General features: G+C 41.6%; 1 protein-coding gene across 1 annotated transcript in view; it reads left to right on the top strand.

The window, feature by feature from the left end:
• Window positions 1–942: 942 nt before the first annotated feature.
• Window positions 943–22,711, top strand: part of mbp (myelin basic protein) — a 66,593-nt gene continuing 44,824 nt past the window's right edge. The window contains 2 exon segments of the mRNA XM_022753253.1: window positions 943–1,119; window positions 17,355–17,413. Coding sequence (XP_022608974.1) covers window positions 17,369–17,413 — 45 coding nt within the window. The 5' untranslated portion in view covers window positions 943–1,119; window positions 17,355–17,368.

The raw sequence follows: 22,711 nt of genomic DNA on the forward strand, positions 1-22,711 counted from the left end.
AATACCTACTACTTTAATCTACTTTTGTTATTAATGAATATTTTAGAAGATTTGTTTAAACTAAAATTAAAGGAAAAGTGTAAGAAATATTTGCACTACCTGTCATCATTGTATGTTGGTATATTACAGCAACTAGTCTACAATAATGTTAATTATCAATTAATATAAAATACAAAAATATTGTTTTGTAACAAATGTAAATGTGCATTGCTATGTAGCATTATGTTGAGTAGTGATGGTATGAGGACAGTAGGGCTGTTGAGGTATGGTAAATATAGCCTACTGTATCTAGGCCTACCCAGCAAAAATAACTGTTAATTTGAATTTCCATAAGGAATACATACGGTAATTTTGTCCCACTGAAGGAAAAGTAGGGTAATGATGAAATAAAACTCACTAAGTAAAAAGCTAGACACACATTCAGTTATTTCAACTAACTGTTTTAACTATTTTTAAAATAATTCCAGGAAAACCAGGAATATAACATACTTTTGTAACAGAAACAAACCTGGTCATTTCTTCCCCTACTACCTGCAGAGAGTCAGTATATCACTCCTCAGCAACATCAACAAACTACCTGTTGGCTGTCGGTGCTGTGCAGCCGCCAACAACAAAGAGGAGTGCTGCTGGAGGTCAATGGTCTTTATCTGATCTCTTCTCTCTATCATTTACTGACTCTTACCGAGCAAACCCTGGAGTTGTTGAGTCACTTTCTGTCATATTACAAGATCACATGCAATGATTTCGCGCGTTTATTCAACCCTCCCTACAGTGAACCACGAGCTCCTAATCATGCACAGACGTGCACCAACGTGCCTTTATAGCTCACATTTCTTGGCGGACTAAAGCTGCGTTCCGCCCCACCCCTTACAAACATCATCACCACCACTGTTACTAAATCAGGAAGCACCGAGATACGTCTTTTCTTCTTTCTTTTTTTTTTTTTTTTTGAAGGAGACACTTTGGTGATAACAGCAGCGGCGAACCATAAAGGGGAAAAAGGCGTTATTGTTGATGCTATTGACGACCACCTTCGACCACTGTTGAGAAGACTGACAGTTGGTTACATCCAGTACAAGGCTCAGCTGCGGATGCATGACACAGACTAACCGGAGAAGGGTATGTATGCAGTCAAAATGGTAAAATTCACGGAAACAAATACAAGGCGAGAGAGCCAGTGTAAAGACAGTTACACCCATATGTTGGAAACGCCATCGCATCTACTTTAATGCTTTTTCTCGACCGCAGGGTTCGCGGTGTAACGATAGTAAACATGTTATCCAAGTCGACTTGTTTACAGTGCGTAACAACCGTGTCGAAACCTGCAGGGGAAAACATGCTCGTAATGTCACTTTAATCTTAGCACAAGTCTACCTAAGTCAGTGTGACCATACGTAATAAGTGTTGTTTAATAAGCATCACTGCCACCAGACAGTGTCACTGCTTTGTCATGTGCTTTGACAGTGTGGCCCCCCCATCCTCACTACTACAACCGCTACCCTCCCTGCTGCCGTCTCTCTCGGTGAACCAATCACAGCGAACCTTTCTGGCAATTAAACGATTCTTAGCTTAGTGGAAATATAACACACAGTGCTGAAGGAGAAGTCGAGGCCTGAAGGCAGTCATTAGATGGTCCTCTTCAAATCGGCGTACATGTAGCAAGCCAAGCAGGACTTAAACCTAGTAACATTCACTGTTTTCTAATTGCTTCAAACTGTTTGCTACCGGAAGCATCGCTGTGTTTTGGTAGCAGAGGGCTGGTGGACTAACAGGGAGGCGAGTTATATAGCTTAAACTATATCAAATACACGTATTGGTAGGTGGGTCATATATATGCCGAATTGATCAGTATGTCAGATCGATTATTTTAATGTTATAAGTGACGTTACACGCGGTATGGTAACATGCACCAAAGCGTGTAACCTTTAAATTGTAAGATTTTAAATTGAGTTTTGCTCCGATACGATATATATTTAAGAAGGGGACGTGTTAGTGTCAGCTCCTACCCAACAGCACTGTTAGCAATGGTTTGGTGAAATGTTTGCAGAAAATGCGATGGTTATTCCAAGCACATTAAGTAATTTGCATAGGCTAATATTGTAAGACATAGAAATCAATCTTAGCTGTGACTACATTAATACATTCAATTATTGGAAAAATGGTCTCAGACTGTTGGACCCCACTGCAGACACAAACTTGTTGTCATGTGACATTTTAATGGTCAATACACTTGAACTGCATTAACTTTACCTTAACATTAGAAATTTATAATACAATTTATATTATGGTGTGGGTGTTAGGGACATGTTTAACGTCAACAGTTATTTTATACTCTTAAAATCAGTAATGTTGTTCCTCGTGGCTTATGGTTTTCATGTACTGTATTTTTTTGTCTTGACCAGTGGATAGCCTGGTCTGCTGGACTTCCGGAGACTGAAACATACACTGTAAAGCCTGGAGGAAATTAAGTATTACATCACTCTGCATCCTAAGCGAGGACCAGTCAGCAGCAAGCTCCACTTGTTTCTCGACTTAATACATAAAATCAGTGAAGGCCTGCAACAGAAACCTTGCAGGCTTTATAGGCTTATATGTAGAAAACAGCTGTTCACCTCTGCACTGTTTGTGAAAGAGCAGCAGCATGTAACAGCAGCAGAAGATGCTCCCATGATGATACATAGATTGGGGCTCAATACTGTAGCGACATGCTAACTTACTGTCGCTGCTGGGCATGCTCTATAAATAAAGTACTCACACATGAGTGGCTGCTTAGGTCTGAACTGCGCTGATTTATTAAAGGCGGCTGCACTGAACGTCCTCTAGTCAGGGAACACTCAGCGAGGTAACCTCTGTCTGATACAAATTACCTGTACGCTTAATCCTCACCTTTTTTCTGTCCTCCTTCAGATGATAAAGACGGAACACAAAGCAAATTATTTGCTGAAAAAGTGAGGAATCTCATTTTTGATTCATCATGTCAGTTGTGCCATGAAACTTGAATATCACACCAACACTGTCACAGCTTTGAAAGATAACATGATTGTACTAATGTTTTCTTTTTGGTACGGATTTGGTAAGGTGATAGAAATCTCTAATGGATTTAGTGAAATGTCAAGGATTAGACAGAAAAATCTTCAAGTGATATTTACATGCAGCAGAAAGGTGCCAGCGGTTGTTGCTTAACCTTCACATATTTTTAGGGGAAAGCTCTGTTTGCCTGCGACTACCTGCATTCCTTTGCATGTCACAGAGTTTGCCTCAGCTCAGCCAGGAGAGAAATTGCCAAGAGGTTTGCTCAGCTGTCACGTGACTCGCTTGGCATTCCTTTGCTTTTATGAACAAGACGGGCTTATAGCAGCAAGCCCCGAGTGTAGTTTTGCAGACAATTAAGTGAAAACTTAGGTGGTCTCTTACAATTTTCCATACAGAGTGACGTTTTTCTTTCCACTCGCTGAATGTGTGTGCGTGTGACTGCAGTCTGCTATCTTGTGTTTTGCAGGTGATCTGCTGAGGTTAGTCAACTTCCGTCCTTGCAGACTCACAAACTTCCTCTCTTTTTTCACTTCCTCTCCTGTCTGCGCCTGTTCTTGGCAGACAGGTTGAGTCACATTACCTGCTATATGAACACCCCTCCCACACACACACACACACACACACACACACACACACACATGCAACAACGCAATAGTTTTGTTATTTTTTTGCCCAAGGCGTGGCATGGCCAGACAGCTCATGGTGACAGAATCTCTTGTCATCTGCAGTGGCGTCACAGCCTGTGAAGTGTCAGCTCGTCATTAGCAATCACAGCAGATGGTATATTTTGCCTCCGGATCCAAGTCGTGAGGTTGTGGCTTGGATTATTAGACAGCAAACCCCAGCAGCGGTTGTGCATCTCCATTGAGAAGTTTTGAGCTTTCACTTCAGGCCCGAGGCTATATCACTAGAACACCCCAGGGAGTGACAGGAGGTGCCCCCGCATATCAAAGCAAAACAAATACATGCTTGAATTAACTATACACAGCATTGGACCCCCGGGAGTATTGTTTTCCCAGTAGTGTCTAATATCCCCTTCGAGCCATATGTGCTCTTTCAAGAGTAAAGTTCCATAGCCGGAGGAGACAGGCATCTGGAACCCACAGGCAAACATCGCTTCTGTGTGTGGTGGAGCTGTTATAGTTCAGCCAGACAGTCACGGCTCACTGGTCACTGAGCTGACAAAACTCTGACTTCTAGCTCGGTCCCATGTAGAACTGTCCTCGCTGATTCAAAGTGTTGAGCTCAAAGCAGCCTGGCATTGTGATCTAGGAGTGGTGATGGTCCAGATGATTATCTGATAATGGCATGATGAGTATAAATGCAGGGCTTTATCCTTTAGTTAACATTTTGCCATATGATTATGACAGTCAGAAGTGCTTAACAGCTGTGCCAACCACCAGAGCATTCCTCTGTTTGGTTTGCTCTGCCTCAAATGATATGATTCCAGAGAATCTGTGTAAAATCATTACTGGAGATCTGTTGTGATTTTTCCCCTTCTGTGAGGTTTGTGTGTTTTCATGCATTCTCCAAAACATATTCTGTCTCTCTCCTAAAAGAATTTTGTCTCTCTCCTCCAAAATATTGTTTGGTAGGTTCACGTTCTCTTGTTTGTTGTTCCTCTCACAGTATTTGTAAATGGGTTTGATATATGGGCAATATTCAGTGTTGCATGCTGGGACAGGCTCCAGCCTCTGATCAAAAAGGTTATGACTAAGGAGAGGAATGACGTCCCACACATATTGAATGTGTCTAAATTCATGCCTTAAAGTGATAGTTGGGCTTATTTGACGTGGGGTTGTGTCAGGTAGTTATCTATACTCTATATGTAGTTATCTATACTAGTGTATTACCTGCAATACATTCGGATCAGCACACTCCCAGTTTAGAGAAGCAGCCGAGAGCACCAGCACAGAAGCTGAGCAATGTGCTGCTGTGGACGCGGTCAGCCGCACTTTTAAAGAATGCCAGAAAAAATCAGTGTGAATGTTATATTTTTGATACTTTCACTGTTTTATCTTGCTGTCAAACAGCCCTTTTCTTTGGAAATACAGTTTGTAAACCATATTACTCTACACAAGCGCACCTAGGTTTAGCTTTTGTCTGCCACAAATAGCTGATCTGCAGAGTATTACAGTGCGCGCCATAGTTGCACTTCGTAATGCAGTTTGACGGCAAAATGAAGCAGTGAAAATATTCATAAATATTGATAATTTTTTTGAGGTAGATCCTGTCCACAGCAGTACATCACTCAGCTTGTGTGCCAGTTCTCCTGACTGCTTCTCTAAACGCCGACTATAGATAAGTACCTCTCACAACCCCACGTAAAAATAACCCGAACTATCACTTTAAGGCAGACAACCTGTGGTCACGCGTTGCCTGGCTCAGCTGTGAGGCAGAGGAACATGGTGTTGTACCTCATTCTTCTCCCTCAAGGAACTAAAGTTATAGTAATAACCTTCCATACTTTTCAGTCAATTCACTTGGTACAACAGATGTTGTGTGGGACATATATTTACGTCCTTCGGAGCAGCCACCGAGCCCAGAGGAAAAGCTTCTGATACTCTAGTGCATCATGGGTCCAGCAGAGAGGACAGAATGATCCACAGAGGGGGTCGTTACTTTCAGTACAGTAAAACCAGACAAATGTGTGGGGTGAAGACCAACCGGCTGCTGCACAAATATCACCCACATATACCCCTTTAAACAGTGCCCGTGATGTCAAACGCAACTTCACAGCCTGAGACAATGGGACACCTTTGCTGGTATAAGCTAGTCTAAGTAGATACGTTACACATGCACAGGGCACAGGGAATGCAACCTCTCTTGCTCCTCAGATGTAAAGGGTGGGGGGGGCAGAAGCTCTGGAACTCCAAAACCATAGAGCTGCACACTATGGAGATAACCATAGGTACATAAACCACATTTGGTCATAGTGTAACTTTCAGACCATTAGCAGCAAACTAGGTACAAGTTGGGTGCACAGAGAAAACATTGAGATCACACACTCGCTTTGCAAACACCAAGGCGAGAAGGAGCACGGTTCTGTGAAATAAATTTCACATCAACAAACTCATTGGGGTCAAATGGAGGACCACAAAGGGCTTCAAGCACTAACAGCAAATTCCGTGAGGGAACACAGGATCTAACCATAGGCCATAGTCAGCAGACCTGGCAACACCCCTTCAAAACCATATAAAAGTTGATACTTTTGCCAAATACACTTTAATTGTTGGATGCAAAGGCCTTTCTCCAACATCCCGTGCAGGAACAACAAAACTTCCACCATGAAACACTGAAATGGAGGAACATTTTGTTCCCGATACCACTGTTTGAAAGACTGCCACTTATAAGCATACAAAGCTCTAGCGGACAAGGCCTGAACTCTTTCCATTAACGCTCATTTCAAAAGTAGCACTGTTAGCACAGCTTAACAGAAGCTAACCGACCTGAGACGTAAGAGCTAGCAAGCACACTGAACACTACACTGGAAATCAGTGCTCAGACTCACCAACTGAGGCTGTCAACACCAACAAGAACAGTTAAACAGATTTTGAGTGAAGTCCTGACAAACAGAGCTAATTAGCAATAGCTAGCCAACATTGTACAGTGTTCTTTGCAAGGTGAAAAGCATAAGAACTAAGGGACAACACAGGTTGACTGCCTTAAGGTGTGAATAGGTGTCTTCAGGCTGGATGTAGAATGGCATGGTATGCCATACAATATGTGTTGTACAGAGGGAATCGACTGAAATGGGACTCCTTCCTGTGTCCTTGTATTTCTCCCCTGGTATGGGACTATTTTTATACATTTTCCCATGTTTTTGGATTTGTTGAGGAGCATCAGTGTTGTTCTGCTGTCATGGCTGGTTGTTTATTGTACACATGGGGTATACTATTTCACTTTAACTTTCAAGCGTGACTTAGACTTGTTCTGGCAAACTCACAGAAAAGATCAAGTCTGGGCTGAAGGAGAAAGAAGGGAAGTGAGAGGACTGACACCAACCAGGCTAGATGTCAGGCTTCCTGCAGTGTAGGCTGATCGCTAGACGGGCAGATGCCCTCCCTTGGGGACAGATGTTGACCTTTGACCTCAAATCTCTTGTTAAGAGTATAGCACTTAAACTGGTAGATAGGCAGTGTGTAACCCTATCGCTATTTCTCATCTCCTCACTCTCTCTTGTGGCCTCCCCCCACTCCTCTCCATCCACACACACATGCACACACATGCTCTCTATTCATTACGTAATTGACTTTCGCAGTAGGGCATAGCATAGTGCAGTCACTGAGGGCAGCTGGAGGGTTAAATGAAGTCGTTGTCTCGCGTGCACAAGAGCAAACTTAAAGCGAAACAATGGAACCAGGCAACGGCAGACAGAGGAACACGTGTTCCAGCTACTTCCAGCTTTAGTGGTAGCCTGAGAAATGTGTTTTGTCAGCGTGTTGTGCAGACTTCTTATCAAATCAAATATGCAAGCTGTGGTTACAGAATACACCTACTGTGGATAAGTTCGTCACCGGTATAGGCTTTGTGTGTTTCTTAATAATGGGTTTGTGTGTGTGAATTGTATGTGAGGAAGTGGCTAAATAGAGAGGGCTGCAAGGAGTGTGTATATACCTTCTGTGTACACTCTACTCCAGAGGAGAGAGGTGTAATCTGTTTGTCCACACAGAGAAATTCAGTGGAGAGAGCAGAGAGAGCCAGGTAGATATAACATGGACACGGTGGGGACATATTACTGAATGTATGCGCTGCAGCAAGGTGTGCACACGCAGTCTGCTGCACCAGATACACTGATTATATGCATGATACCTCAGCTGAGTGTTGCTTTCCCATCATTGGTGTTACATCTTTGTTGTCTTTGCTGTCTGTAAGTAGGCTAATGCTAATGCCATAACTGAAGTGCCTTAGACGAACCATTTCTACACAGACATTAGACAAGAGAATACGTAGTATTAATAGTTACTCCAGAATTGATTCATTTCCATTCAGCTTAATTGGTTTAGATTTAATTCCTGATGATTCAGTTACATCAGAAAAATACCAACACTGCCTAAAGCGCTTCTCACAATTTGTCCTGGGTGTTTAAATTTCTTCTCCGTTAAACAAGTAGGCCGCACTGTAGTTTCTGTGAATATAAAATTGTGTAAAGTGCACATTATCAGGTAAATTGCAACCACATTTCTCGGTTATAAAACTGTGGACCAAGGATTTCTCTTCCTTGGCAAATGCAATTTGAGCGGAAATTGTCTGCTCACAGGCAGCTGTTAGCTAGCGTTAGCTCCCCGGCAGGCACTGACTGAATAAATTAGAACCCACATATTGTTGACTTGACCTCCACAGCTTCATATCTGGTAGCCAGAGATAATATCTCTTCATCAAACGAGCTGAGAGCTCAGGTCAGTGTCCCCTTTGTAGATGCCATCTCTGGATTTGCTACGAGGTGCCCAGAGTCAGCTAACCACCCTGATTCATGACAGTCCTGTAAACTGGGGCAGGTCCGCATAGACTGTATAACTATTGACATCACAGTTTATGGCACTGTCTTGACTCAAGGCGGCTAACAAATCGAAATAAACTTTTTGTGCACATTGTAATAACTCAGTTTTACGAGGCAATGGATACACATCCAATATTGGATGTACATGTTTACTGAGAAAAGGCAAATACAAAGATCAATCTTGGGACTTTGATATTGGATGATTCAAATAAAAATTGTTATTAATCTGGAAATAGATTTTTTTTTAATGCAGCCTTAATTATTCCTGGGTCACTGCTACTGTCAATACTTGCCACCAAGTAGTGTTACCAGTAAACAAGACATAGGTCAAAACAGCGTTGTTCACTATTTGCATTCTGTCTATGTCAGCCATTTTCAGCCCGTTATCTGTTTCCTTCTCTCCTACTCTCTGTGCTCATATATACAGTGTTTTAATACAGCTAAATTCCCAAAAACGTAGTTCTCATTTACATGTTTTCCTGTTTCTGTTGTCAGACACGAACAAGTATGAAATAGTGACGCGGCCCATTAAAACTACATGTTACCAGCATTCGCTTCAAAGCTGCTGCTCTGCTGCTGCTGCTAAAATCCTGATTTTTGTAACCTCAACGTCGTCTGGCAAAATCACCGAACACTTAAGTTAGAGACAGGTATTTAAGACAGCGGCTGTCCTGTGATTTGGCTACATTTACTTGTAAAATTATCACTCGCTCTACAATCTGTTTCTGTTAATTAAGTGGCTCAGTACAGAAAAAAAGTGCCCCCGTGAATAATTTAACAATCAAACAAAAGTGTAATGTCAAGGTCGTGCCATTGTTAAAACAGTCGTTTCCACAAAATTGACTTCTTTAGTCAGTCCGTGTGATGAATACTGATGTTGTGCCCAGCTTGAGAAAGAAAGAAACGAACATTTCTCTCTGAAATGTTTCATCAGGAACAAAAAAACCTCATCATAGTCATGAAATTAATCAAAATTAATTGATTCAGAATCTAAAAATGAAGAGTGAGGATTTAAATTTTTGTGAATTAATTAAATTCGATTGAACATCAGCTGCGTGCAGCAGAATTTTAAGGACAGATGGATGTTTCTTACTGCAGTGGTCCCTGGGATTACGTTGAGCCATCTGCTGAATTCATTTACAGTCTTATTCCTTTAACTTTTTTCAGAGCTTTATAAATGAATTTGATTGTTTTGATTAGATGATTCAAATGTGAGAGCACAGTTCCATCCAAAATATTTTACTTCTTGTGCATAGTCTTGAGAACACCAAATGTAAAACTGGCTATACTTATTATTACTATGTTTATCAATAAGACACAGAAAGGACATTGATTATTATAAGGAAAAATGTCACTTCGGATCTTGACATTTTACATTATATAAAGTCCACTATGTATTTTGCAATCAAATGCTGTGGCTTACATTTTTGTTGTGTTCCCATGCCCTCAGCTGTTTCTACTAACACAGACAGGGATCAAGTAGGAATTTCCTACATTTCCTTGAGAATCCGTTGCACCCACTCCATGGTGGGACAGTCAGTGGAAGCTAATTTAAAAAGTAAAAAAACAAATATTAAGTACAAACCTGCTTCCTTGGTCTAGATCTAGAAAGAAACTGTTTACACTACCAAACACCACATGACACTATCCTGTATTTGAACTTCATCATAACAACTGTAACTGTGTGGGTTGATCACCAGATAGGATATATAAATCCATGGTAATATGATGCAACTCTGACTGACCACATTGTTTTTCCGCTTCATCTCCTGTGTTAAGCACTTTAGTGACCCCTGTCGTAGTAGAATCTCAGACCTAAAAACCCTCATAAACCCCAAAAGAACAAAATCTTACCACCATGAGTTTCATATTCCCAAAAGATGTATTTTTTTTTTTTCCCCTATGTTCTTTTGTGGGAAAATCAAATGCTTGTGTCCATCTTTTCTCTGAGTCATAATCCTATAAAAGTCAGTTTCATGGTTGTTGACACTTTGTTTGGGGAAGTCAGAGGAAGCAGTGCTGGTTGTGTCAAATCCATCTGTACAGTATTGTTTTGTCTTTGTTCATAATCACAGAATTATACTCACTGCAGGTTGATAAAGCAAAGCCCAATGATATTCTTTCCATACCTGATTGTTCAAGAGTTTTACTGCCGTGGTTGTTGTAGAGTAATCCATTCTCCCTTTTGTCAGCATTATCCTGACAGGAAGATTTATGCTGCAGCAAGGTAATATCCCTTTCATCTTCTCAAGCCTATAGTCAGTGAAATAAATGGCTGTACCCCGTCTGTTCTCACTGTAAAAAGGCGGGATTGTCTTTTTATCAGCTGATAAAATGTTACCCGAACCAAATTTGCAGCAGACGGCGCAGAAGAGATTTTCTGTTCTCTGCTGCTGTCACATATCTTTTCCTACAAAATGTGAAAGCACTGGTTATCCTCTTGGAAATAGCATCTTTTTTTTTGGATGTTCCATCTTTCAGGTGTGAAAGCTGCTACCTGAAGTAGTCACGGAGAAGAGAAAAATAGGGCTCAAGTAATCCAGTATGTGTTGCAGACAGATGACATATGGTAGGAAATTTGTTTAAATGTCAACATCCAGTTTTTTTGTTTTTTTTTTTCCCCCCAAGCTAATGAGCCCCATTTCTTATGCGTGATGAAGTCATGTAAAAACATTAGCAGCTTATGAGGATGTGGATTTGAAACAGCCGCAGGAAATGGACAGCTCAGATGGACATAATTGCTCATATGTACTGCAGACTCTGCTTTGAGTGGTAATGGATTCTTCTAGGTGCTGGCCTGCATCTAGTCACCATATAATCGGAGCATTTTTCCATCCTAATGATTTATTTAAAAGGCAGAAACCAATGTTTCAAAAGATGCACTCAGCCATATGTGGCAATTAACAGCAACTTATATGGGATAAACTGAGAAGGAGCGATTGAATTTGACTTTTTCTTTCGCTGACTGTTTTCCAACACCTTCCTATCTCCTTGTAAATTACTGGGCGATGTGTGAGGGGAAAAAATAAAAGGCCAGGCTGCCGAGTTGTAATTGCAGTCTTGTATCACACGCATACTCCCCCCCCCCGCCCTCTCTGCCTCTCCCTCTCTCACACTCTATTATGCAAGAGTCTTTTCTTGCAAGTCCTTGCAGGATCTCAGCTTTGATTGTGTAACACTCGAGAGTGAAACTGGCTGCAAAGCCTCACATTCAGCCACACAGAATCCCAGCGACGTGTCCCCACGTCAAACAAACATCCAGAGTCCTCGCTGGATAATCAGTTTTACATTAAAACTGAATGCCCAGCTGCTTGCAATATAATTGTGTCCCTTTGTTTAATCAGCGGGGAGTTTGTCGCAGCTTGTAGTTGCTCGTTTGTGCTTTCTGTCACTGTTTTGGCTCAACCACAAGCACCTGTGATTCAACCCATTCTCTTGAGTTCACAAATAGTATTTAAAAGGAAGTTTTGAGGTTTTCTCTATGGGGCTGAGCAGTTTTAAATCCTTTATAAACAGTATGTTTGATGAATGCTAGCTGACCTCTGAAAGTCACAAATCTTGGGTGGCTATATCACAGAGGTTGAGGTCCGGTGGAGAATTAGCTATGTACTAAATACTATAAAAAACCATCTCCATATGGAGAACTGCACAGAAATAAACAAGGACCCTGTTCTTTGTTATTCCGGCAAAGTGAGATGTGACTTTGACCTTGACGCGATTGTTGGTGCCAGACAGGCTGGTTTGAGAGTTTCTGAAACTTCTAATCTGCTGATCTCTTTTACTCAGAATTGTGCAGAAAACAAACAAACAAAAAAAAAACTTCCAGTGAGAGAGAAACGCCTTGTTGATGAGAAAGGTCAGAGGAGAATAACCAGTTGGGTTGGAGCTGACAGAAAGGCTACAGTAACTCAGATAACCACTCTTAACAACTGTGGCGAGCAGAAAAGCCTCTAAGAATGAACATGTCAAACCTTGAGGCAGATGGGAAGAAGCCAACATCAGGTTCCACTTCCTGTCGGCCACAAACAGAAATCTGAGGCTGCAGTGGGCACAGGTTGAACTAAACTGGACAGTTGAAGACTGGAAACACATAGCCAGCTCTGCATAATCTGGATTTCTGCTGAGGCAGCAGATGGTAGGGTCAGAATTTGGCATCAACAGCATGAATCCATGGTCCTGCCTCGTGGCAACAGCCCAGGCTGGTGGTGGTGGTGGTGGTGGTGGTGGTGTAATGGTGTGGGGCATGTTCTCTTGGTGCACTCTGATACCTCTGAATATTGGTGCATCGTTTTATGGCTACATTTTACCACCTTCTAATGGCTACTTCCAGCAGGATAATGCTCCACATCACAAAGTATAAAGTCATCTCAAGTGGCTGTCAGTGGCCTGTCCAGTCAACAGATCTGAATCCAGTAGAACACCTTCAGGATGTGGTAGAACAGGAAATTGGCAGCATGAATGTGCAGCTGACAAATCTGCAGGAACTGTGATGTGCAATCATGTCAACATGGAGCAGAATCTCAAAGGTATTAGTATTAGTTTGCTGTTCCTCCCAACATTTGAATTTATTTAATGTTCCTCAGTGACAAAGATGCAGTGACATATTCCTCTTACCACACTGGGACCTTCTGCTTCTCCCGCTCCCTCAGCTGTCTCATAACCTGTGCCAGAAGCGTCACTGACCCCCGACTGGAACTGACTTGTCCGTTCATTTTCCACCATGTCTTTATCTTCTATAATATAAATATCATGCATCTCCCTCTTTCCCTCTTTCTCTCTTTCTGTTTGTCTATGCACCTTAGCAGAACGAAACGGCACAGGGGAGAATAGTTGATCGATCGCGGATGGCGTAATTCTGGCGGATTAAAAAACATAAAAATGTCAAAATGAGTCGGCGAATATACGCGGGCCGGCGTTAATGTACCCGGGCGGCCTGCCAAAGTAAAGTCTATGTGTAGGAAACCCTGCTGTATCATCAAAAACAACCGTAGTCTACAAGCAATGTTGCCAAATTAGACTTTTCAGATCCCTTATCTAGAGGCAAATCTGGCGACTTTTCGATCAAACCTCAGCTACTTTCCATAGAAGAGCCGCCAGTACTGCCCCGCAAGTAAGAGGCCTCTCTGCACAATGAGTGGCAAAGAGGCGGAGCAGCACATTCAGTCCAGATCTGGAGGAATCTCTGAGTGATAATTTTACAAATAAATATAGTCGATATCACAGCACAGTGGTTGTTTTTCGTGTGTTTGGTGATTTTGTCGGACGACGTCGCGGTTACAAAATCTGAATTTGAGCAGTGCAGAGCAGCAGCTCGGGAGCGACTGCTGGTTAACATGTAGTCTTAATGGATTTCACTCACTATTTCATACTCGTCCCATTGTCTGTAAAGTCAGAGCATCCCTGTAACTGAGAAATAGCATCTTCACTCCAGGACTTGATTTGTTTTGCTGGCACCTTCAACTTTGGTCTGTCTGTACACCACCGTCACAAAGGAACTCCCAAGGAACACAGGACAGACAGAGACAGACAGCAATTGGATGTTGCCTGTGTATATGGACTCCCCGTGGGTGATGTTATTTCACCACTACACAGACATCACCACCTTGGGGTTTCACTGTAGCTTTTATGTCCTTATCCAGCCTGACAGGCGCTCTGAAAGCTGCTCTCTGTCTGATCCGACTTGTCGTCTGTAGACGTGAACCGTGTCTCACTGAAGACCAGAATGCAGGCGTCTCTGAATACATGTACACGGTTGACTCAACTTAGTGGAGTCATTTTTTTCCCCCTTCATGAGTCTTGTGCCCAGAGTTCTCCATATTTAATTGTTGGACCTTCCTAGAATATTTTCTTGGTGGCGTGGTTGAGGTTGGAGGCCCTGGGCGCGAGCGATACAGCCATAAAGTTCAAAGTATAACCGCGTAAAGTGTCTCCGTTATGACCGCTTGCGTAAACAATCATATACAGCGCAGTTGGGCACAAAAACATGGTAAAAACAATCACGGTGGACAAATTTAAAGGACGCAGAGGCACAGACACAAAGACACCACAAGAGCAGCGCCTCCAACAAGAAGCCAAAAAATAAAGAGTTGGATTATCCTCAGAGCTGTTAAATTTTCCCTCATTATCAAGCTTATTTTCAGATATGGCTGCTCTTCTTTACACAGGCATCAGTACATCATGTAATAATGAGACAGATTTTCAGAGGAACTCGCTCTTATTTGAAGAGTTTCATGAGTGTTTTTAGTTCCAGGGAGAATTTCTAATTGTTAAAGTTTTTATGTTTTTTTTTTGTTGCAAGTTCTGCTGCTCAGGGTTTAGAGCTGTTTACCTTGAACCATATTCTTGAACTTTGCATTTTAATCACGTTTGTTCCTCCCTGAGATGCTGAAGGAAACTGTCTGAAACTGCTGCTGCGTAAACAGCAGCTCCCCTGTGCTCCCTGTTTAGATATAGTGGATGTAATAACACCTCTCAGTGGTTAATATTTATTCACTGTGTGCACTGTGGGCACAGCATTATATTTAATTAACCTTGCCTGACCGTTAGATAAGGAAAGCAAGGTGTTAAATTATGTGTGTGAACATGGATGTGTAGTCATGATTTCACTTTATTTATTTATTTTATATAGTGATCATTCAAAGGCTTTATTAACATATTTTTTTAAATCCTTCTGACTGATTGACCCACGAATAGGGAATGTGAGCAGCTTGGTGCATTTACAAATTTAATAATGATTCTGACACATACTGCATTCTTGAATGAATTAAAATCATTCTTCAACATTGTTGGCTGGAGAGTTTGGAGCCTTTCCTACTTCCTTACCTGTGAATCCAATCATAATGTTAGAAGCCTGTGCCAACATCAGTGTGGACCATCAATAACCCTCATTACCAAACTTTTTTTTTTTTTTTTGACAGGGGATACTCTTGAGTCTGTGTATTGTTATAAAATGAAGGAAGAAGGAAATAGCCAAGGTGTCAAAGATGATGAAAGGTTTTTTTTGATGGCTGCAAAACGTCTAAAAGCCATATAAATGCATGCTGTGATTAAGTGAAGGAGAGTGGTCCTTGGGAGGAAAGAAGACTTTTTCTACAAGTGGTGTCTGCAAGCTGACATTTTGATTCATGCAATATCCAGCAAATTGTTGGTTAGGTGGTTTCATGTTGTTTGTGAACTCTGAATTCACACACCTGAGACATTTCTCACTTCCTCCACATGGAGAGAACTGAGCCTGCGCTCCATCCCTTCAGGGTAGTGAGCCGTTCAGGACTTGTTGGTGCTTTTTAGAGACTTGGCTGCACGGCTCCTGTTGGCTGAAGTCAAGTCAAGTTTGCTGTGTGTTTTCTGCAGATATTACAGCAGCATGTGAGTCTGACGGATATTGTTGTCAGAAGATATCACGGTGACACAGGAAACACATCGACACAGTCTCATATGTTGCTGTTGTGATGGACATTTTAAATTATTAAAGGCTGTAATTTAATGGCATTTGTTTGGTTAAAAAAAAAAAAAAAAGAACCTGATATTGCTTTCTTTTTCCCCATGAACAGCACACCTTTAGTCAGACAGGTAGAACAGTAGATAACAGTGAGGATTAGAGTGGTACCCTGCAGCAAAATAATAAGTTGGTGTTAAAAACAAACGGTGCATCATCAGCTATGGGGGACTGTATCAGATTTGGAGATAATGACACTAATGAAGTAGCTACTAATCACTGGCAGGCTGTGTTTTTACAGCAGCGGGGCAAAAGAGACCATTAACACAAAATATTCTAATGAAAGGCACAGAAGACTATAACACGTCGAGGGAAGGAGTGCTGGCATGTTATAGATCAGGATGGTCTTTGCTTTTAAAATCAAAGCTAGCCCGAATACTTTGGGGGACTGACTTCACACTAAGGACGTTTCCACGCCTGCCGTGTTTGGTTCCGTTCAGACGAACTCTGGTGCATTTGCTCATTTCTTTCAATTTGTTTGGGCTGGTGAGAGCTGTCAGCTGAAATCTAGCGCAAAACTAAACCACTGGTCCAAGACAGCCTGAAACGAAGGGTATTGGCCCCACTTCTAAGTGGTGCACTTTGTGGCGTGAAAGCAAAGCACAACAACCACAGGACTTTGTGATACTCTGTCCTCGTAGATGTGTTAAAATTCCAAAACTACCGTTTCATCCATCTGCTGATTATGAGGCAACCATATAAGCAATCTGTATAAGCAGGGTAAAGAGTAGCCTGCAAGATCATTGTAACCATGGTAACTTGTATACACGTCAGAGCGAGAGTTCTAAATTAGTCAGAAAAACAAACAGTGTATGAATATGTGCTGTAAATATTATTAAAGTTTCCACATCACACTTGTGCACTTCCAGACTAGTAGTGATGTCACAAAATCATCTGGTGTGTATGTGTCTTACCACCCCAACCCCCCATCCCCACCCCACCCCCACTCCCCAACCCTTCTCTGTGATGAATGTAAAAACAGCCTTTTAGCCTCGAACTGCACATGCATCATTCTGCACAGTCGTTACATACAAGTGAAGCGACATTAACCACAGCGCATTTCTGAGTCGAGGGGGGCTTTCAGACTGAATGCAGAACAGATATCAGTCATGATCTTGGTTTTGATTGAATTTCACAGCAGAAGCATTTTTACATGTGTTGGCATTCAGTATAAAACAGTTCAAAAAAGTGTTTTTATTGATGTGTGTAATGATACATTTTCTCACACCGAGTGAAGGGGTAGATAAGGAGGAGTAGCTCATCCTCACATAATATGCTGTTTACAGTCTTCTCCTGGTCTAAACTCAGTCTCTCTTTTTCTTCCAGTCTCTGTCAACAGCATGGGCCAGCATCTAGGAAAGAGGGAGTACCCCACAGACAGCAAGGTAAGAGGTCCTCACTGTACTGTAGCCGTTTTAATGTCTTGATTTGTGCATGAGGAATAACAACAATAATAATGGTGATGGGAATACACGTGTAAGCATTTTGTCGGTTGTGATCTGGGAATGAAGCATGTGTTGGGAGAACTTTATTGTGACCTTATCAACGTGAACACCGGCCCTTATCAGCAGGACTTTGGACTGTGTTGCAGACAAGCTCAGGCTCCTTCACTCAAACTGATTTATTACCTTCACTGAGCCTTCAGTCAGGCTAGTAAACCACTTCACACCGTGTGTGTTTTGAATCTCTTTTGAAAAAGCTTACGTAACACAGCACAAAGGTATTAATGCATTATGTGCAGAATGTTTTTATTCATGTTTACAAGTGATTTGATTGCCCATGTTTTTATGGTTTACAACCACTTACTCTGTCACCTCCGGTGCTCTGATCACAAATCCACGTTGTGTGGTAGTCACAGCACCACAGCCAACACTTGAACTCATCCCTCAAACATTTTGAGGAGTAGTAACCTATGAATAATGCACGTCTCATGCAATGCATGTCATGTTTATAGGATGAATTTTATTGAGGGGCTGACTTTGTGAAGGTTGAGTGGACAATGCTGTTGGATGAAGTAGTTTTTAGGTTTATGTTTATCCATTATTATGACAGGAGCAAGGACCATGTACATTGTGTATAAAAAAAATGTTAGTGAAGGATTTTATTGCGAAAATCCTGCTTACTGACCCATTTTGAACTGTCAGCTTTTTTTTTTTTTTAAGTGTTTTTGCATAGAAAACTTTTCAGAGGTTAATATATTGAATTTTAAACAATCGCTTTTCTATAACCATCAGCGGCCCACTCTTAATCAATGGCTGGTTGTCATGGCAACACCCGATGCATGATGAGTCTCCATGGCTCTTGTGCGTCGCCTTATAATAACCCCTTGAAACCATGAGCCTCGTCACACCAACGCTCGACAAGAGAACCCATTCTAACTGGGGAGAGAAAATAAATGATCGTGTGCATCAACGCTGACACTAAACCCTCTCCAGGTACACATCTCATTTAACCATTAGCTCTGGCCCCATGATCATCAGGACTCAGCTCTCTGACACTGATAACTGACCATCCATGTACCTGCAAATCATTATTTCACAGCAGCAACATTTTGTAACCTCAGAGGCCCATTTAGGAAACTGAGATTGTTCTTGTTGTTTTATGTTTCAGTGCACTTATATCTTGTATTGCTGTTGAGTCAAATCTTATGCTTAACAGTAAACTGGATTAAAGTCTCAGACAGAGAGATGTTGTGCCTGGTTAATGGATTGCGTTTAGCTGCTGTTCTAGGAGTTTCTTCTTGTCAGTGGGCAAAACTGTGGGAACAAGAAGAATTATCTCACTTGAAAGTGTCAGGGTGAATCAGTGAGTTTACACTCCAAAGTTGAGAAAGCTTGGGCGCAAATTAAGTGCAATTTTCCTCTTTTTCTTTCATAACAAACAAAGTTATGTCAAGTACCGCACAATAGGCTTTTTTAATTAGCGAGGAGGCAAGGTGCTCTGCTGTGCCCCAGAGTGAGCACTTGACCAAGAAGATCTGCCTCTAAGAGCGCTGTAATTAAATAGAGCAAATATGTTTGAGAGATTTTTTTTTGACTCATCTTTCTGCAGAAATTAGAGACCAGACACTGCTCCTGGACGCCGAGAGCGTGGAGGAGGATCATGCTTAAACCAGGACAGTAATGTAATTTAATGACATCATGCAATTAACCCCCAGCCTTGTTCAAGTCCTTTTTTTTGTGACAGCTTTTCAAAATCAAAGCAGATATAATGAGTTTGGACCATTATGGCTGAGGCTGCAATCAGATTTGTAGAGGATGCAAACTTGTTGTGAGCAGAGCTAGAGCCACCAGTCTGTGAAGAAGGAAGGAATAGGGGGGGGAGGGGTCAGTGTTTGAGGCTGTGGGCAACAGCACAAACCTGCAGTTTGCCTGTGTGGTCTGGTGCATGCAATGGGCGGAGTGTAATGTTGGCGTGCTGGGGAGGAAGGGAGCCCTAACCAGCAGGGAGGCTGATGGCTCAGCCCACAGATGATTTGTTTCCTTTGCCTGCAAAGCACACTCAGGAGAGAGAGAAGCAGCAGCCAGAGAAGTGGATTAATTAGTCAAGTGTGAAGCTAACAGGAGAGGTGTTAGGGCTGAAACAGCTTTGTTTATTTAGCTTCATAATTACACTGTATACCTCTCTATGTCAATTATTCTTTTTTCCTATTTCTTTTTGGCTTGATTATTGTGACATCAAAGTCAATTTAAAGGTCTGGCAAAACAGCTAGTTGTCATAGTGACAGTCAAGCAGGAACAGAGCGTGACAGAGTCGGGCAGCTTGTGTTTAGATGCTGTTGTCTGAGTCGTGATCCCTCACCCAATTTCGTATCAGTTAAGGAAGGGTGAAATGTGCCTGTACCTCTCTGACAAAATGTTTTCTCTTTCAACCATCTGAAAGCTTGACACTGCTGATATTTTAGAGCCTTAAATCCCACTTGGAAACACAGGATAATAACACTGGCACTGCTCCTCAATTTTTGTACAAACAGAGGCACATAGCTAGCTCAGACATTCGTAATGTGACTGTGCTGGCTGTGGGCATTGTAAGATTTTGGAAGAACTAGAACACCCAATGGATTTAAATTCAGGACTAGAGTATATCCCCAATGGCAGGAATGTTCAACAACAGGATAATGAGGAAATGCTAGCCCTGGTCCTCCACTATATTACCTGTTTCTCTGGATGGCGGTGAGTCAACACTGAAGTATGTAGTGTAGTTTGCTCAGGTCTTGCCAGATTTACTTGTGACTGCGAGTTATAGAATCTTCAATAAATAAACCCATGGTAGAGGGGTCACTCAGTCACCTTGTGTGATTCTACAAATTGCATTTTCCTTTATGATCTAACTCACTTGGTTGACAATAAAGGGAGAAAATCAACAAATAATGCATCCACTGTTTAAAAAAGATCCACTTGCTCCATATGGTGTTTGTGCAGGTTATTAGCCAACCAGTGACACTTGAGATATTTCCTGCCCAACTACAGTGAAAGGATAGTTTGTTTTTTTTATTGGCTATCTCAGACATCAGCAGTGAACATCAGGATGTGCTGTCAAGGTCATAGTACATATTTGTTTTTGTCTAGACTATTTTCTACTGATGCTGAGCAATCAGAGAGAGATCTGTCACAACAAAGACAGAGATAGCAGTTTCTTCACTGACAAAAACATAAAAAAAAAAAAGACCACAGTGCAGTGCAGCCAAAGACATCCTGCATTTTGATTGAAGGGCATACAGTAACTATCGCTTTTCTCAAGTTGACTTGAAATACAATTTGAAAAAAGTGACTCTCTCTGGCTCTTGTTGCGTGATTGCTGTTGCTGTAACTATCTACAATGCTCTTACTACGCACAGTGGGTCCAATAGTCTGAAACCACTCTCCTATTCAGGTCAATGGGAAAGTGGTCTCTGACACTTCAACCCCACTGTATATGTATAACCCACAGTACAGTTCAACTTCTCAGATGGTGTCACAAGTCATTTTGGGAAATGTAGGAAATCACTAGAGATGCAAATTAGATAGCAAACAATTCACATGATAAAAATGCTTTGTCATTTCTTTCGTTTTCTGTCTTTTGCATGATTATGACACAGCTTTACTACTGAAGCTTCTGAAATGAAGACCCATGTCTCCAGATGAGGGAGCTTGTGGCTCAGCTTGTAGCCCAGCAGTGTTACCATTGTACCCAATTAAAGCACTCTGTGTATTGTGACCAGCCCAGCAGGCTTATCCCTGTCTCTCCTATTCCTCTGTGTGAGATCTGTCCACAGTCACATCTGATTCATAACTGCACTCTTCCCATCCCGTCCCAAGTCTTAACTCATTTGGTTGGCACTGTTGCAGTGTTTTATCCAGAATAACCATTGCTACGCACAAGCACAAAGTAGAAACTGGGATTCTAATGTTCCCTGTCTGTATATGTTCTTTTGCAATAATGTTTTGTCTTTTATTTGAGTTATCGCATGCTGTATTCCAGGATGCTTGCCAAACTCATTGGTTGGAAAAGCAGTCAACTGAATCTTCTGAATATCATGATGCTCTCAATGACCTTGTACTTTGCAGACACAAACTACGAGCTTTAGAAAGGCTTAACCAAAAGAACCACTCAATTTTTGAATGTTATCTTTCTGCCCCGTGGGAGTTTGACACTTATTAGATAAATTGAATTACCATCTTACAGCTCTAAATAACAGATGAATGTTAGAGATATTTGATTATCCTCTTGACATTTGATGAACATTATTACTATATAAATGTAGCCTTTTGAAGGTAGAGCTATAGAGAACTCCTCTGCATTCAGTGCTGTTTATACCTCAGTGAAAAGGTGAGATGAAATCTGAAGGTTCCATTTTTCTTCAATCTGTTGAAGTGTGGATAGAGTGAAAGACTTGAGGGCACAGCTATCACCAAAACCACAGATAAGAAGAGGAACTTGGATTCCTTTTGAAAGTACCAAATCAGTCAAGGCCTGAAAGGTGTTGAAATCACTGCACTCGTCTTCCCCCTCTCTCTACTCGAATGCAAAGAGTACTTAAACACGTTGAACCCCATCCCACCTGGTACCCTAGTGCTGAATGGTGGTCAGACAGCTGAGTGGAGCTGAAGAGGCACCCATCTTGGCTCTAGCCTGACACACCCAACAAACAGGCAAACACGCTCACAAACATTAGCCACCATTTTCTCTGACTCAATATCGTTTAAAACAGCTGAAACACTCAAGCGGTTTTATGAAGTGTAAGTGACTGTTTGCTAAGCCATAACCCTCTGAGTTACTGTTCCTACACTTGTCAAGCTTTTCATTCTCACACGGCACATGTGCAGTGATTAAGGTGGCAGATTTACCTCTCGAAATTCTTACTAATTTTAGAAACAGCAGGTTCTTGATTTCAGGCAGAGATATGCAAAATCAGGCTTCTCGTTTGTAGCTGAAATTACAGGTGTCATGGTTTAAAAAATAGAATCTTGTCAAAGCCTGAGGCTAATACTGCATGTGTCAGACATGGATATAAATATTTTTAATGTAGTGTAATATCTAGTTAATCTTGGCATTATGTGAAAAAATACAAGATTAGACTGTTATTTCCTTCCAAAATTACCCTGTTTGGCTGCTTAGCTCACATATTCACATATTAAAACAACATATTTTCACACTAATGTTTCAAAAGAAGAGCGTTTTAGAGGGCTAATGTGTAATGCTAC

This window comes from Seriola dumerili, unplaced genomic scaffold, assembly GCF_002260705.1.
Source record: "Seriola dumerili isolate Sdu_G_001 unplaced genomic scaffold, Sdu_1.0 BDQW01000191.1, whole genome shotgun sequence".
Taxonomy (NCBI): domain Eukaryota; kingdom Metazoa; phylum Chordata; class Actinopteri; order Carangiformes; family Carangidae; genus Seriola; species Seriola dumerili.